The sequence below is a fragment of the Lactuca sativa genome, chromosome 5, assembly GCF_002870075.4.
Source record: "Lactuca sativa cultivar Salinas chromosome 5, Lsat_Salinas_v11, whole genome shotgun sequence".
NCBI lineage: Eukaryota > Viridiplantae > Streptophyta > Magnoliopsida > Asterales > Asteraceae > Lactuca > Lactuca sativa.
Genome location: NC_056627.2, coordinates 23322789 through 23339762, shown reverse-complemented (window position 1 = coordinate 23339762; position 16974 = coordinate 23322789). Strand labels below are relative to the sequence as shown.

The 16974-nt window shown below is 37.0% G+C and overlaps 1 protein-coding gene across 1 annotated transcript; it reads right to left on the bottom strand.

Moving 5' to 3' along the window:
• Nucleotides 1–11074: 11074 nt before the first annotated feature.
• LOC111906547 (probable serine/threonine-protein kinase At1g54610) lies at nt 11075–15950 on the bottom strand. The gene is made up of 7 exons (XM_023902298.2): nt 15255–15950; nt 14882–15166; nt 13936–14253; nt 13199–13426; nt 12911–13011; nt 12682–12805; nt 11075–11614 (listed from the first exon to the last, which is right to left on the bottom strand). The coding sequence occupies exons 1-7, from the start codon at nt 15564–15566 to the stop codon at nt 11303–11305; spliced, it is 1680 nt and encodes a 559-aa protein (XP_023758066.1). The 5' UTR covers nt 15567–15950; the 3' UTR covers nt 11075–11302.
• Between the last annotated feature and the right edge of the window lie 1024 nt (nt 15951–16974).

Below are 16974 nucleotides of genomic sequence, written 5' to 3'. Positions count from 1 at the left end.
TTAGCGTTTGACATCTACAAACAGAAAGGACAAAGATAGATTAGAATAAGAATCCCTAATTATCACCCAATAAGAAAATTAGGGCTAGGATCCAACAATAACATTTACATACTAGAAAAGGGATGTCGTAATCTAACATGCAAATAAATTGAAGGTAAGTGAATGACGATTCACTAATTCTCCATCACAAAACTTAAACTATTAGTCCTAAGTGTTTTGAGAATTCCTAGGTTCGGATGAGATTCATTGAAACTATTCAATGGCATGTTTAAATCTCGATATGCCCCTCTTGTTTGTGACTGGGATACCGAGGATCACAAAGCGGGTGTGAATTACCATGCAAATTCACATGGTGCCTTCATTGTAACGATCACCTATTCGATGTGCCGGTAAACCACACACGCTCCATCGAACTATGATAAACAATGAATCACCCTTTGCCACCTTTGCTTAGAACCAATTAGTGTGCCGGTAAACCACACACGCTCCACTAACTTCTTAGCAAGGGTGCAAAGTGTAATTTCATGGGATTGCATCAATTCACTTTTCCTAAAGTAACTAAGATTGAGAAATTTTTAAAAAATGTGTAGTTACTTTGTATTACTTATTATACTTTTAATGAGAGGATGAGGTTGCCCTATCCTACCCGTTCGGCTAACGACCCTCCACCAATCAAGCAAGCGGTGGGTGTGAGTGTACACCCATTAAGCGCCATTTTATAGGTTGCAACCTTATACCCACCTTATAGATCGGCTTCGTGAATGAGGCCTACTAACGGTAAGACTAGCATTTAGTTATACATATACATATACATATATATATATATATATATATATATATATATATATATATATATATTATTCTAGTAATATCATATTAGTATAAGGTTGTATTTTAAATCTTTTAAAATCTAGGGTTTGAAATTTAAGTTGTGTAAATTAAAAGTTTTAATCACAAAATATAAATTTCAAAACTTGAGGGCAAGTTTTAAACATTTAAAACATGGAGGATCAAATAACAAATAATTCCAATTAACAATTAATATCCTAATTATCTATATTTGATTTTATTCAAGATTTCTTTTTAAGATAATTACCAAAACAATCAAAATAATTAATTAATTATCATATAAGGAAATTAAGTATTTTATTAGTTGATAAATATCTTTAATTAGATCAAGATTATAGTCATATATATCAAAAAATCGGATTAGGGTTGATCTAATATGATTAAGGTAAGTTTCCATAAGATAATTATGAAGAAATCCTGAATCTGGCCATTCCTGACGCTTGGACTCGCCGAGTGCACAAAGTGACTCGCCGAGTCAGGCCAACTCGCCGAGTCCACTTTGGAACTCGCCGAGTCCATGACTCAGAAACACAAAATTCGAATTTTGCAGTTATGTTTCAGACAATTAAGCAACAATTTAATGAAAACCAAGCTAGGCTCTGATACCACTAATGGGTTTTAGCCATAAGAACTTTCATATGTGCGCATGCAAAACCCTAATGCTTGGATCTAGGCTTTCTAATTAAACATGCTTTGAATCCAATACTTCTAATCACTAATTAGGTTAAATAACAACATTGAAACAGATCTAGAACCATACCTTTGAATTCCTTGTTGATCTTGTTGTCTTGGAGCTTCTAGAGTCACAAATGTCACTCCTCTAATGGCTTACAAACACCAATAGCAAGGAAGATGATTTAGGAGAGAGGAGAGGGGAGGAAATCGGCCAGGGTTCTCTTGCTTTAGGAGAGGTGTCGATTTCCTTATGCCATAGGGTCTATTTATACTTGTAGACTCCTTAAGGGTTACAGTCTAAACCCTAATTGGATAATCTTCTCTTAAGGCTATCCAAATCCTTTCCTTACATAAGTCATGGACGATTTTGAAGCTATCCGAGCTTCTAGAATCCGTCCACTATATATCTATAAGGATTTATAGTCTAAAGCTTAACTATCAAACAATTGACAGTTTATACCCTTTTATTTAATTAATCTCTTTAAGTCACCAAATTAATTCTAATTAACTCTATGACTTATATTAATCAAATAACAATATATTATACTTTATATTATTCTCATAATATATTAATAATATTTACTCTCTCTTAATAAATCATCCTATCAAGTTGCTATGGTGAAGGCAACCCAAAAGGACCATACACAACCGGGTCAAATACTTGCCTAATATAGTTGCAGCCTTAGACACTATTCCAACAGTGTCTAGGCTTTCTAATTAAACATGCTTTGAATCCAATAGGGTTTTCAACCCACAATAATATAATTATTATGTTTCATCATCAAACAATTATCCCAATTACCCATCCCCAATATCTTCTTTATTCTTAAGGGTCTACCCTAAGAATTATTTATCCTATATTTCTTCAAACCGAAGTCCATTGCTTCCAGGGTTTATATGATAGGCACTAAGTCCATAGCCTCCAATGCTCGTTCGTAAAGCACTAATTCCATAGCTGCTAAAGTTCATTCATCGGGTACTAAATTCATAGCTACCAGTGTTTATCGAATAGGTATTAAGTCCATAACTACCAACTTTTATCTAACATGTACTAAGTCCATAGCTACCAACGTTTATCCAATAGGCACTAAATCTATAGCCGCCGATGTTATTTATTAGGCACTAAGTCTATAGCTGCCAATGTTCACTCATATCATCTTTCATCTCTCATCATTTATCTACCCATGTTTTACCCAATATATCCGTAGATATAAAATACATATACATTTTAAATCATTTAAAACTTGTATAAAATCGTTCATCCAGCATAGATAACAAGTATACAGATAATGTGCACACATAGCACGTAGTTTATATAAAATATTTCATATCTATGCGTAAGATGAAAGTAACTATGCACTCACAACTCGTAATTTATATTAAATACTTCATATCTATGTGTAAGATGAAAGGGACCATGCACTCACTTGTTAAGGTGGTGATTCCGAACTCAGACAGCGCTTCGCTTCTATTAATTTATTTTCGTTCGACGAAACCTAGTATCATTACCACTAGAGTTTAGTATAATATTGACCGAGACTAATTAATAGTCTAGCTATTATTACTATTATATAAGTGTTAAACAATACTCTTCACCCACTATGTACAAACAGGGGCCAGACATAAAACACCGGAGGGCAGGACCATTTTGGCATATAGCACTTCTGAAATCCAACAACCTTATGCGGCCCTTTAAACCAGATTCTCCGTACCGCGAGTGGTTAAAAAGATATTATAATGACACTTATATAACTCATAATAATAGCCCAAATATTTATTATAAGTTCCTAATAACAATACTATATTTAAATAAAAGTTATATTTAAAATAGGGTAGGTGTATCTTACCTACGAGGAGGTTTGGCTAGAAGTCGTGCTCTACAGGGGCAGAACTCATTTTTGATGCTCATCGTCTTTAAATTGACTAGCCCGGATCTGCGGGCGTTACAAGTTTCCATGCAAACCCTAACTCTTAAGGACTTGGATCTTGGTCCACAAGCCATCCAACACCAAATCAATGCATCCAAACACAGATCTGGACCCAGCCACCTCATAACCATGCAAAGCTCCTGCCTTTTTCCTCCAAACATGGCCTTATGAGCTAAAAAGGCAAAAAGAAAACTTCTTATGCTTGCATAAGGATTCCTATGGCATAAAGCTTACACCTTTATGCAATAACACCCTTAATGGTTCTAGATCTGAAAGCATAATCCCCTGGGATGTCCGTTCCTCACATGCTAGGGTTCTTGGACCAAAAACCCCCAAAAGTGACAAATAAGAGATCTAAGTGCACAATGATCAAGGTTGAAGGTTTCTTACTAGAAAATGGAGAAGGATGTAAGAGATTTTTGGATCTACTAGTCTCTTCTTGTATCCCAAAGGCTTCACCTTCTTCTTCAAGCTCCAAAGCACTCTAGAATGCTCAGTAATGGCTCGCAAACTCATGGAAGGCACTAGGGTTTCGTTTTGGACTTGAGAGAGAATTAAGGACGCTGGAGAGTGTTATAATGTTCTTTAAATAGGGTACAAGGCCCGAAATTAGGGTTTCCCAAACCCAAACCAACTTGTCGAGTTGGTCCCCCGACTCGCCGAGTCGGTCACTTAACTCGCGACTCAAAAACCGCTCTGACTCGCCAAGTTCTTCCATGGACTCGACGAGTTGACTTCATCATTTAAGGATTTTCCTTCCTTTATTGATCTTCTAGATTCCGGGTGTTACAATTCTCCCCACTTAAACTAGACTTCGTCCTTGAAGTCCGTTACCGCCAACTACCCCGCAACCTCTAATGGTGCTCTGATACGATGCATACTCTGTCTGCCCGGTCCAATCTTTGAAGAACCGCTTCTATTTGTATACCGCCCAATCTTTCTTGAGCAAAATGCTAACCCTCGAGGGCATCCTCTGGAGAACTATCCAATCGCTAGAAACCTTTAGTACATCTCTCTTACCCAATCGATACTCCTTCCAATACTCCCCGCGTATTCCTGTTGAACATCCTAGGGGTCCCCCCTTCTTTTCTGGCGTGTTAACTGGCCTTCCTAAGACAACTTTACATAAACAAAAACCTTCTCTATCTCTGTGTGGGAGAGCCCTACGTTGTACTAAATCTACAGTCACTCCCAGTGCTGTCTCGTTGCTGCTACCGACCGAATAGTTTCTCTTATCACGTCTTAGTTCCGAACACCCAACTTAGCGGATGGTGTGAAAACCCGAAACTTGTTCCGTTTCCGTTAAGCGGTTCCGTTAATAAAAATTCAAATTTGTTAACTTTTCCGTCAAAATCTTTGGTTTATTAAAATAATCTAGTTATATTTAATTAAATTATTACGAGTCGGAGCCAAAAATCGCGCGGAAACCCAAATATCTCGAAAAATCAACATTTTTGGTCTAAATGGGATTACGACCGTAAACCTGTTTACGGTCAAGGACGAATGTGTTGGATTAGTGTTTAAGTCCATAACTATTTTGGTATGTACTTGACCCGATTATGAGCATGGTCCTTTTGGGTTGCCTTCACCATAGCAATATGTAGGATGATTTAAGGAGAGAAAGGTTTAAATATGATTTATTAATATATTATGAGAATAATATATTAAAGGAGAAATCATATTGTTTAATTAATATTAGTCAATAATTAATTGATAATTAATTTTGTGGCTAAAAGAGATTAATTAAACTTAGGGGACTGAAGTTGTAATTATAAGATAATTATAATTGGGCTATGGATCACCTAATAATATAGGTTGGACGAATTCTATGGGAAGCCCATTAGAAATCGTCCAAGGGATATGTTTAAGGAGTCCATGGGCTGCTTAGGGCCTAAGCAGTCAGATTAGGGTTTCCTAGTTGTAAACCCTAATAGCCTACATGTATATAAAGGGCCCCTATGCCCCAAAAACGTGGACAAGTCTTCCATTAGGGTTTCCAGCCGTTTTTGGGCAGCCTCTCTTCTTCTCCTCTTCATCCAAGTTGCATATGGTGTTTGTGACTCCATTAGAGGTGCAGCACTTGAGGCACTAAGCTTTCTAAGGCCAATTCAAGCAAGGAATTGATTGTTATTGCTATATAACAATCAAAGGTAATTCTATAAACCCTAATTCAGTTTCTAATATGTTAGATCTATGTTTATTAGTCTTGGATTCAAAGCATGTACAATAGAGAAACCTAGATCCAAGCATTAGGGTTTGTATGAGCACATAGGATTGTTCTTATGCCTAAAACCCATCAGAATGGACCCCATTTTCACCCTATAAATACGATGCCTCCGACTTCATTAGGACGTTTCTGGCCACATTCTCTCCTCCTCTCTCTAAGAAACATAAACCGTAAACACTGAAAACGCAATTAAACTTCGGGAAACATCGAGAAAATCACGTTTGGAGCCCTTTAGAATGCCTAGAAACACTCAGCTCGTCGAAATCAGCATCCAAACATCATTCTTATTGAGTTTACGGTCCAACCTTCAAAGACCGTAAACTCTGTTCTTGAGTTTACGGCCGTAAACTCGCCAAGTCTTCAGAAACCGTAAACTCTTTTTCACGGTCGTAAACACCTTTTTGGTAGTACTTTTGGCTGAAAACCCATTTCTTCAATTCAAGCAAGTCTCGGTAACATTCCTCAACTAAATTCAAGTGTTTTCTGACACTTTATTTATCGAAATTGCTAATTTAGATACATATACGTATTTATTTGATAATAGGATTTCATTAAGTGTCGCGTGCAACAACTCAGGAATCTTCTTTTCAGTCAACAACCCCACGCAACAACTGTGAGTTCATACCCCTACATTTTTCCGTATTTTAAGGTTTTCAAGGGGGGAATACAAGCTAAACATAAATGTTTTTCTTATAAGCTAAACATAAATGTTTTCAGGAATATACATAAAACTTATGCAAATTTCATACTTTATTTCCCTTTTGTACTATGTTGAGCATAAGGGACGTTTTCACTAAAATTACATAGTTTTTACGGATACGCTATTCACTACGTTATACATGCAAACTATAATCGGTATGGTTTGGAAATTCTCTAAAAACTTATCAAGCATAGAAACTTTCTCTACTAAACATATGCACTGGAACAGAAACCGTTTATAGTTTATATCACTGTTTTATCATGATTTTCATAACTGTAACTTATCACTATACGCGGTATACATTCGGATTTTCACTACGGTAGAACGCTACTGCATTACATGTAAACTAGATTGTACGATACTGTGAGGCGCTACTTCACTATTGTACCCTTAGGTGTACAGGTATAAATCCTACCATTGTATAACCAGAGTCTCCTAGAGGGAGAGCGTGAGGTTTGTGAATAGATCTATTCGGGGCTGACAATCCCACATCTGGACTGCTAGCTACAGTTAGGCGGGCACGCCTGAGATGTACAAATGTCGTTTAACATCAACGCCTGAAGAACGTTGGAAAGGTCACTAGTCATATCAAACATGGTTATATGACTCACATTATGTATAAATCACCGATAGTTTACCAACCTGGTTTTCCCTAGGGTAACTACTACTACTGCTCCTAGAACTACTCTCATCCTAGGCTTTCCCTAGGGTAACCTCCAACCTGAACCCATTCCTCAGCTATTGAAGGTGTCTTCATAATGCTAATTAGCCACTACCTGAATATCATCACATGTGACGAGGCTTAGATAATCCTTCGAGTAAAGCACTCTAAGATTATTCAACCCTGATCACATGTGACTTGGCGTATTCACCTAATGGCTAACTCCCATCACTTGGAGTCCCACAAGGCACAAAGCAAGTAGCATTCAGACAAAAAGTAAAATCTAACCAGAACATAATCAAGTTATTCTATTCACATATTAGGAATCTGTACTAGCATGCAACTCATAAAGCTCATACACATATAATAGGCATATAAGGCATCCTTCCTAGATCCTTAATCCTAATCTAACATGCAGTTTTCATAAGCATATCATATCTAAACAAACATGTATGGGTAATTTAGGAGAACTTACTTGAGCTCGGTTGATTGCATGCACCACACCCTTTTTCTCTTTTTCAAAGTTCTTTTCTCTTTTCTCAAAGTTCTTTTATAAAAATGAATTTCCTTTGAAAATTTTCATACCAAGTCCTCAGTTTGAGTTCAGACACACCAAGAGTGTGCCCGAATCCCTCAAACCAAGGCTCGGATACCAACTTGAAAAATCCCAAAAATACTGTCCAAAATTTTCTTTTTTAACCATTAATAAAAATCATAATTATCATCCATTTCATTCATAAACAGAAATCGTTATATCAAATCAGAGTATCATCTCAAAACATTCTCTTTTTATCATGGTAAACATCCCAAGCTAAAACTTCTTGTTGTGTGTCATGCAGTCATCCCGAGCTCTTCCCTCTGCTACCGAAAGTACCTGAAACAAAACTGAAAACTGTAAGCACGAACCTTAGTGAGTTCCCCAATGTACCACATACCATACACATAATCACATACTACAAACATTGGGCCTATCCTGCTACATCGGGCCCCGCCCGACATGGGACGAATCCGGCATCAGGCCCTGCTCGGTATACAGATCTGTTTCTACTAGGCCCCGCCTGTCTCCGGGTCCCGCCCGCTACACACATACAATAATAACATATAAGCATGCTAATACATAACAAACAATCGTTATATTATAACTGCTAGTCTCAAGGCCCCGCCTATCTTGGGCCCCGCCCCTACTCTGCTACTAATGAGATATGGAACCCCGTCCACACTCAGCTAGTGATGAGATAAGGGCCCCCGCCCACACCCATCTCCCTACCAGGCACATACAAGTATCACAAAGACAACAAGTATAATGAAACATACACTACTGCCTCAGGTACCACCCGGTATCGAACCGTAGCTCGGAAACATACATATAATCCTTCCTCAGGCCTCGCCCGACATCGGGCTAAACCCGACGTCGGATCTAATTCCGGTATACACTAACATACATAAACGGGCCGACATTGGTGGCTTAGACCCGTTCCTACTAGAGAAAATTCACCTCACAAGCTAACTGTAGAATCATGTGAATAACCCCCCGCAACTAGCTGACAGATCCTCGAACTGTTGATCACTCAACTTCCCAAGCTATCAATTACCAAAATGACACTTAGACCAAAATACCCTCCAAAAGTCAAACTAAGTCAATCCTGGTCAAAGTCAAAGTCAACGGTCAAAGACAACGCTCCGAGTTGACTCAACTCGCAGAGTTGCTCCCTCAACTCGTCGAGTGCTAAAACTTCAAACACTGAAATCGTGAACCAACTCGTCGAGTCAACCCCTGACCCGTCGGGTTCCTTGGCTACTCCTGGTCGCAATTTATCGAATCTACTCGTCGAGTCAGTCCTCAAACTCGTCGAGTCCTCGCATGAATAGAAACGGGACAGCTCACTTCGACTCATCGAGTCCCTTAGTCTGTTGGGCTATCTTAATGGATTAAGCCACTATTCTATAGATCCAAGCACCAAACTTCGAAGATACAATGGAAATGACCTTGGAAGGGTAAAGTTTCCAACTTTACCTGTTAATACCCCCACTTAATGGGTTTCCATGCAAACCCTAACTCTTAAGGACTTGGATCTTGATCCACAAGCCACCCAACCCCAAACCAATGCATCTAAACATAGATCTGGACCCAACCACCTCATAACCATGCAAAGCTCCTGCCTTTTTCCTCCATACATGGCCTTGTGAGCTAAAAAGGCCAAAAGAAAACTTCTTATGCTTGCATGGGGATTCCTATGGAATAAAGCTTGCACCTTTATGCCATAACAACCCTTAATGGTTCTAGATCTGAAAGCATAAGCCCTTGGGACGTCCATTCCTCACATGCTAGGGTTCTTGGACCAACCCCCCCCCCCCCCCCCCCCAAAGTGACCAAGAAGAGATCTAAGTGCATAATGATCAATGTTGAAGGTTTCTTACCAGAAAATGGAGAAGGATGTAAGAGGTTTTTGGATCTACTAGTCTCTTCTTGTATCCCCAAGGCTTCACCTTCTTCTTTAAGCTCCAAAGCACTCAAGAATGCTCAATAATGGCTCACAAGCTCATGGAACGCACTAGGGTTTCGTTCTGGACTTGAGAGAGCATTAAGGAGGCTGAGGGAGTGTTATAATGTTCTTTAAATAGGGTAGAAGGCCCGAACTTAGGGTTTCCCAAACCCTAACCAACTTGCTGAGTTGGTCCCCCAACTCGTCGAGTCGGTCACTTAACTCGCGACTTAGAAACCGCTCCGACTCGCCGAGTTCTTCCATAGACTCGACGAGTTGACTTCATCATTTAGGGATTTTCCTTCCTTTATTGCTCTTCTAGATTCCGGATATTCCAGTCTGATGACTGATTGGACCTGTTGCATGTTGGCATTCCAGTCCGATGATTGATTAGGTTGTGGTAGGCCAGTCCGATAACTGATTGGGATGGAGTATTCCAGTCTGATGACTTATTGGGCCGATGCATTCCAATCTGATGACTGATTTGGCCGGCACATTCCAGCCTGATGACTGATTGGGTCAGCACATTCTAGTCCGATGACTGATTGGGCCGGAGTATTCCAGTCCGATGACTGATTGGGCCCATTACATGTTTTATATGTCTTAATGCATGTGATATTTTTGGGGAGTCACTGAACTTTATGCTTACCCAGTTGCTGTTATTTTCAGGTATTATCGGTTCGTAGGAAGGCGAAAGCATGACTGTACACACTCATCAGCAGTATTGAAGATTCTGCATTATTATGTTACTCTGATTTTCAATAAATATAACTTTGGATAAATGATTTTCGTAACTTGTATTCTAAAAATGAGCAATTCCACGTTAATTAAAAATGAAATATCTTGATGTGAAAATGGGACTTTACAAAGTGTGTGTTGCAGACTACATGGCATAGCACAGTCTAAACTGTGTCCCCTCCCAACAACCCTCAATGACACCACTCCCAATCTTAAGCCTTAAAGTAAACCATATGCTAAAAAGAAAGTCAGACAAAGTGAGGTGTATCCTATTTGGGACCCTCCCATGTATGGCATTACAAAAGTCTTTCTATCTCTCTCACGCAGAGGTACACCATCCCTTTGTATGGCAAATATATAACAAAACAATATGGAGCTTGGCATCTTTTAGGCATAACATGCATGATTGCATACCATAACGAAAATATACAAAACTGGTATACGTTAAAACAGGCTTGTGGACCACCATAACTTTTGTCTAAAATTTTTAAATCCATATCCATACATCCATACATAACTAATATATTACATATTTGCATACGATTATAATAACCATCGAAATAATATCCACTTCCTTCTAATTAAAACAATTTGGACTTCGGTGATTGTAAAAGTCGCACACATCAGATAACCTTTAAAACCTTCAACTCATTTTATTTTTATCCAAGCTTTTTGCTTTTTTTTATTATTTTAAATATAGTACCCGTACCCGTACCCGTTAAATAAAATATAACCCCAATTATATAATTCATTTTCCAGATATGGATCCAAGTGGCCTCCTCCACAAACAATCTTCATATCTAAAATACATAATTTTCAGAAACTGTACAAGGGAATTGGAATTGCATTTTGCAAATTATGAACAAGAATCCATTGTTTCTCCCTTTGGTGCATTATAGATTATACAACTAACAATCAAATCACCTCACCACACCTCAAGTCGATTTTTCTCGTACAAAAAGTGGGATCCATTCTGTTTCTCCTTTCTCCACAATTCCATCCTACCAATTACCAATTACACACTTAAACTGCATCTCTCATCTACCTTCTGCCAAAAACCTCGGAAACGGATTCTTTACTCCGGAATCCTAAATCCATCGATAGGCTTGGAAGGAATGTTCGAATGAAGTTATGTGACACACGTTCTTTCTTCCCCTTTTTTTGCCTTGACGACCCGCCCATGGACCCGGGTTCTTTGACGGATCTTGAAGACCCAAATGAATTGTCATCATTTGTGCAGAAAGACGCGGGCCCACCATTATTTGAAGGGTACCCCACAGCTGCATCTTGATGGGGAGGTGGGAATTTTTCACTCTTGCTTTTTGCATTTGCTTCTGTCACAACTCTCCTTTTCTAAATACCAAAATCCACAAAAAAACATTTAATTTTATTCAGTAAATTTATATTAACAGTATAGATTCTGTAATCATGTTTGATACATTCATTAATTGTTGTTTTGCTTGATTGCGTGTTTATTTAAATTTACAATTATTTTGTGATGGATGATGTACATAAATCAATCAACTACTTTTGCCTTATAAAGAAATAAGGTTGCTTTTATGTGGGCCTCAAAAAAGACAACTTACATATTATTATTCAGTATATAGGCTCAAAAAGTGGTTAATAACTACTACCTTTTTGCCTTTAAAAAGGAAAAAAGGTATACTTTTTTCTCCTTTCAAGTAGCAACTTTAAATTTCGAATGACAGGTGTACTAGACTTTTCAGCTGTCAAGGAAAATCACCAAACTCACATGTACTTTATAAACTAGATGAATAGAATAAGAGGTTTCAAAATCAAATATTATTATCTGTTAAGTATGATCTAAAAACTATGTTATTACAATAATATAATATAATATTATCTGATAAAGCGATTTGGGAGTTTGTATGGATTTAAATACACTTTAGACAACCTTATCCGTTTAACTTTTAGCTAAATATTTTAGTTTGACCCATTAAAAATTAAGTGTCATGATCTTTTGAGAACTCATATATTCGTGAGAACACGAGAACTTTATTTCCACTTACTTTTTTCAAAAAAAAATTGCACCTCTAACATATACAAGCACTTTCGTAAAAAATAATAACAAAAAAATGTGTAAATATGAAATGTGCATATGCATAATTCGTAAACAACGCAAATGTGCATATATGCACATTTCATATATCCACATTTTTTTTTGACAAAAGTGCTTATATATGCACGTTTCAAGGTGCATAAACTTTTTATTTGAAAAAAAAGAAAAAAAAGTTGCTGAAAAAAAGGTTCTTGGATTTCACGAATATATGAGTTCCCTAAAAATAAAATATAACCCAAATCAACTCATCTATAAGTTGATGGATCTAAAAAGAACATGAAACAAAAGAAAATGAAAAAATAAATAAATAAAAACAAAAATAAAAAGAAGTTTGACTTACATCTAAATTTGATTGGATTTCTGCATTGGCTTCTGGAGCTGGAACTGCACGGCTAACCCTGTCACGTGTCCTTGTTCTTCTATTTCCATCCACAGCATGAGATTTACTGCTTAAACCTCTTTGCCTATCCATAAAAATGTAATGCAATTTACATTATTTAACATTTACACCAAATTATGGGAAAAAATATTATATATCATGGGGTTCAAAGAAAATACAACATAACAACCTTCTAGCTTCCTCGTCCCTCAATTTGACATCTATTTCTTTGCTTGGAGGGTATTTTGGTAATTCAGATGGTTCACAAGCATAAGGTTCGGTGTTGAAGAACTGCACAAAATAGTTTTAACCCCAATCATGCACACAGTTATAAAAATAAAAGGGAATGACAACAAAGCGATTACGACTCTGATTATTTTGGAATAATCGATTTGTGATGACATGCAACAAAAATGATTAATTAAGAGAAAACAAAAACAAAAAAGAAAATTACTATATTACCCCTCCTTTTACTCACATTGCTATTGAGGGCGGAAGTGGCAGTGCCTCTGTCCTTGGGATCGATTGCAAGAAGAGTTTCTAGTAAAGGTAGAGAAGAAGGTGGAAAGTCCTTGAATGTTTCTATTGTACAACGCCTGTAAGGATGTTGTGGCTTGAAAAGTGTTGCATTTGGTAATCGGTATTTCTTCCAATATTCATCTGATGGAGAGCCACATAATTTAAAAATCTTGTGTAGTTGTTCAACCTGAATTTATAAAACCAAATCAAGGTGGAATACCAATTGATCACCATAAAACTAATTTTCATGTATTAAACATTATAGTAAATTACAAAAAAGGTCCTTGTGCTTTTTAATATTTTACCTTGTTTGTTTAGTCCAACATTGAAACATTTTTCAGTTTTGGTCCTTATTTCAATGATCATAGTGAATTTGGTCCTTATTCCATCGTTCCAGGTACCAAATCTGAAAAAGTTTTCAATTTTGACTACACACAGTAAAAACTAGAAAGGACAGGGACCACCTTTGTAACTTACTCTAAAACATTATCTGACATAAGTAATATGTTACTGTAATCAAAATATAAGTCAAAAAGAACAAGAAGGAACAAAGGAGAGATGCAAAATGAATCTTTTTGTCCCACCCTGATCTCTCCTTTGTGCAAAAGACATGAATACCCTCGAAAATCCCAGGTAACTTAAGGACAGTTTTTGTCTAAATAAATAATACAATAAATGTATAGGAGTTATACAGACCTCTGTCCTTCCTGGCAATATGGGTTTCCCAGCAAGAAGCTCAGCCAAAATGCAGCCAGCACTCCAAAGGTCAACACTGACACCATAATAAGAGGCACCAAGAAGAAGCTCAGGGGGTCTATACCAAAGGGTAACAACACGACTTGTCATTGGTTGCTTATTTTGTGGATTAAAGAAAGAAGCCAATCCAAAATCAGCAATCTTCAGAATCCCATCATTGTCAATAAGTAAATTTGAGCCCTTGATATCACGGTGTAGCACACCGTTCTTGTGGCAATGCTCAAGCCCAGAAAGTAGTTGCTTCATATAGCACTTCACCTGCCCATTTCATTACTTTTTCAGATTATACAACACAAGGGTTGAGTGAAAATACAAAATCAGCAAGTTATTACTACATATATAGATTTCATAATATAAGAGAGCTCATTCCTTCATCATCCCTTCATGAAAAGTGAAAACTTTCGGTTAGTATATATTCTTGGAACTTCTTTTCTTAAAGAAGCATTCTGTAGCTTCTCTGATATTCTACAAGTATTAAATAATGATACTTTGGATCATTTCCAAGTTCCGACTTTTTAGTCAAAGTCAATGTAATATAAGCTGAAAACAACGTAAATCAGAAAATTTGACAGTATTCTCATCCGTTAGACTTTAAAAGCATATCATTGGATACCATCTTATGGACAAAAACATTAGAAAACAATAATGTCGGAAAGCACAACCAAAGGCAAATACAACCATACAAACCAGAAACAATAAGACAAATGCAACTATATGATAAAAAAATCAACATGACAACCAAGCATAAGGTCAATATATGTGTGGGGCCAGAAATGGATCTAAATATAACAAGACTTGTTAGTTGTTACTAACCTTAGATTAAAGAAGTAATAAGTCCGTATCTATCTTAATTGTTGAGATTATGATAATGAGTTTTGAAAGATACCTGTGGCTCTGTAAACTTGACACCTTGGACAGCAGAAAGACCAGAGAGATCATGTTCCATGTATTCAAACACAAGGTAGAGACTACAAGACATTCTTGATGTCACCAATCCTTCAAGCTTAATAATATTAGGATGATTTAGCTTCTTCAGTATAAGAATCTCTCTTGCCATGAACTTCACACTTTCTGGCTCTAAATTATCAAATCTAACTTTCTTCAAAGCAACTATCTTCCCTGTTATCAAATCCCTCGCTTTATATACATTGCTATAGGTCCCTTGCCCAATCTATCATCATTCATTTACAGTTTAAACAATCTGGTAATCGTTTTCACGTAATAAAGCTTTGAGATTTATGACTGATTCTAGGGTTTACCTTATCGAGTTTCTCGAAGGTATTTGCACGACGAGGTGTCCAATCTTTGATGGCTTCGCCAGCAACGTCGCACAGCCACGACGGCCATCCCTGAGAGGTTTTCAAGGTATACTCTGGCCTCGGTCTGTGGCGGTCCGGCGCCGGAACTTCCCCGATGGATTGCCTGATTCTCTCAACTGATCCATCCTTTCTATTACCCCTAACTCCACTGGACACCACCTGTTTGACGTTTTGCTTAGCTAAGGATTCTTCCCCACTCCGGGACTTCGGGCGATGATCTGGAGTGGCTCTCTTACCGAGCACACATCCCATTCTGACGGTGAAGCTAGTTTCCCATTAACAGTAAAACCGGGTAGCTGGTGACTGGAAAACTGCTAGTGGTATTGTTGTTGAGTGCATTAAATGTTGAGAATTTATGGTGGTTTTGAAATGAGGGAGGAAGTGGTGGTGGTGGTTTGATTTGTGGCACAAATTGTACTGATTCTCTGCTAAACTAAAAAAATTGCAGAGAGCAGAAAGTGGTAGATGTGTGTGTGTGTGTGTGTGTGAGAGAGAGAGAGAGAGAGAGAGAGAGAGGCTTGTAGAATTATGGAGGGGTAGAGAGGGTAAAAAGGCAGTCAGTTTTTTAGATTTTCTAGTTTCATTAGATTTTTACCTTTTTAACGTCCCGATCCGACTTTTTACGTATTAAATGAAGTAGACTTTACCACTCTATATTTTGAAGAGAAAACTTCGAATTTGATCACTATTTTTTTTTGTGAGATCGAGGTTTTTGTCCTTATATTTTCGTTGTGTGTTTTGTATTCTTATAACAATCCCTCTTTATCACATAATAATTCAATAAAACGACAATGTTTATATTAATATTTTAGTTTAATATAAAATCATTATTTTATAGTTAATCCTCTTTAATAAATGAAAGAAAAAATAACAAAAATAGCCATTTACACTAATTACATTACAAAAATAGCCAAAAAAAAACCGAAGTTGCAAAAATAACCATGAATTTCGCAGATAGAATAGTCTCATCTGTGAAATGGGTTTTCCATCTGCGAATGTACAAACAGCTAAAGCACAATTGTGCTTTAGCTGCTTGTACATTCGCAGGTGGTTTATTTATTTATTTATTTTTCTCTATATATATTGAAATTGTAGGGTAAAATCGTAGATGGAATAGCCCCATATGCGATTTACTCTGATTCCATCTGTGAAATTGCGGTTACTTTTTTTTTTAAGTTTAAGTTTAAGTTTAAGTATGAAATCAATTGGTTTGTAGCTCAATTATATCTAAACGTACATCACCAACATCAACATAATGCCCATAAACATGCTTTTTTTTTTTCATTTTTTTGACTTGAATTTTTTTCTTTTTAGTTTTATCTACCACACGCCTATTCATAACTTTAATTTCTTGTTCAGCAACATTATTTCGTAGTCAAACCAATTGATTTCATAGTAAAACTTAAAAAAAAAAATACCGCAATTTCACAGATGGAATCAGAGTAAATCGCAGATGGGGCTATTCCATCTGCGATTTTACCCTACAATTTCAATATAAATAGAGAAAAAAATTAAAAAAAAATAAACCACCTGCGAATGTACAAGCAGCTAAAGCACAATTGTGCTTTAGCTGCTTGTACATTCGCAGATGGAAGCCCATTTCACAGATGAGACTATTCCATCTGCGAAATTCATGGTTATTTTTGCAACTTCGGTTTTT

Bases quoted from the DNA above. Each gene is read 5' to 3' on its own strand.
- LOC111906547 (XM_023902298.2), bottom strand. From the start codon at position 15,566: ATGGGATGTGTGCTCGGTAAGAGAGCCACTCCAGATCATCGCCCGAAG. The intron at 15,167-15,254 runs GTAAACCCTAGA...GAATGATGATAG, and splicing joins CCTTCGAGAAACTCGATAAG to ATTGGGCAAGGGACCTATAG. The intron at 11,615-12,681 runs GTAAGTCAAACT...TTTGGTATTTAG, and splicing joins AAATCCAATCAAATTTAGAT to AAAAGGAGAGTTGTGACAGA.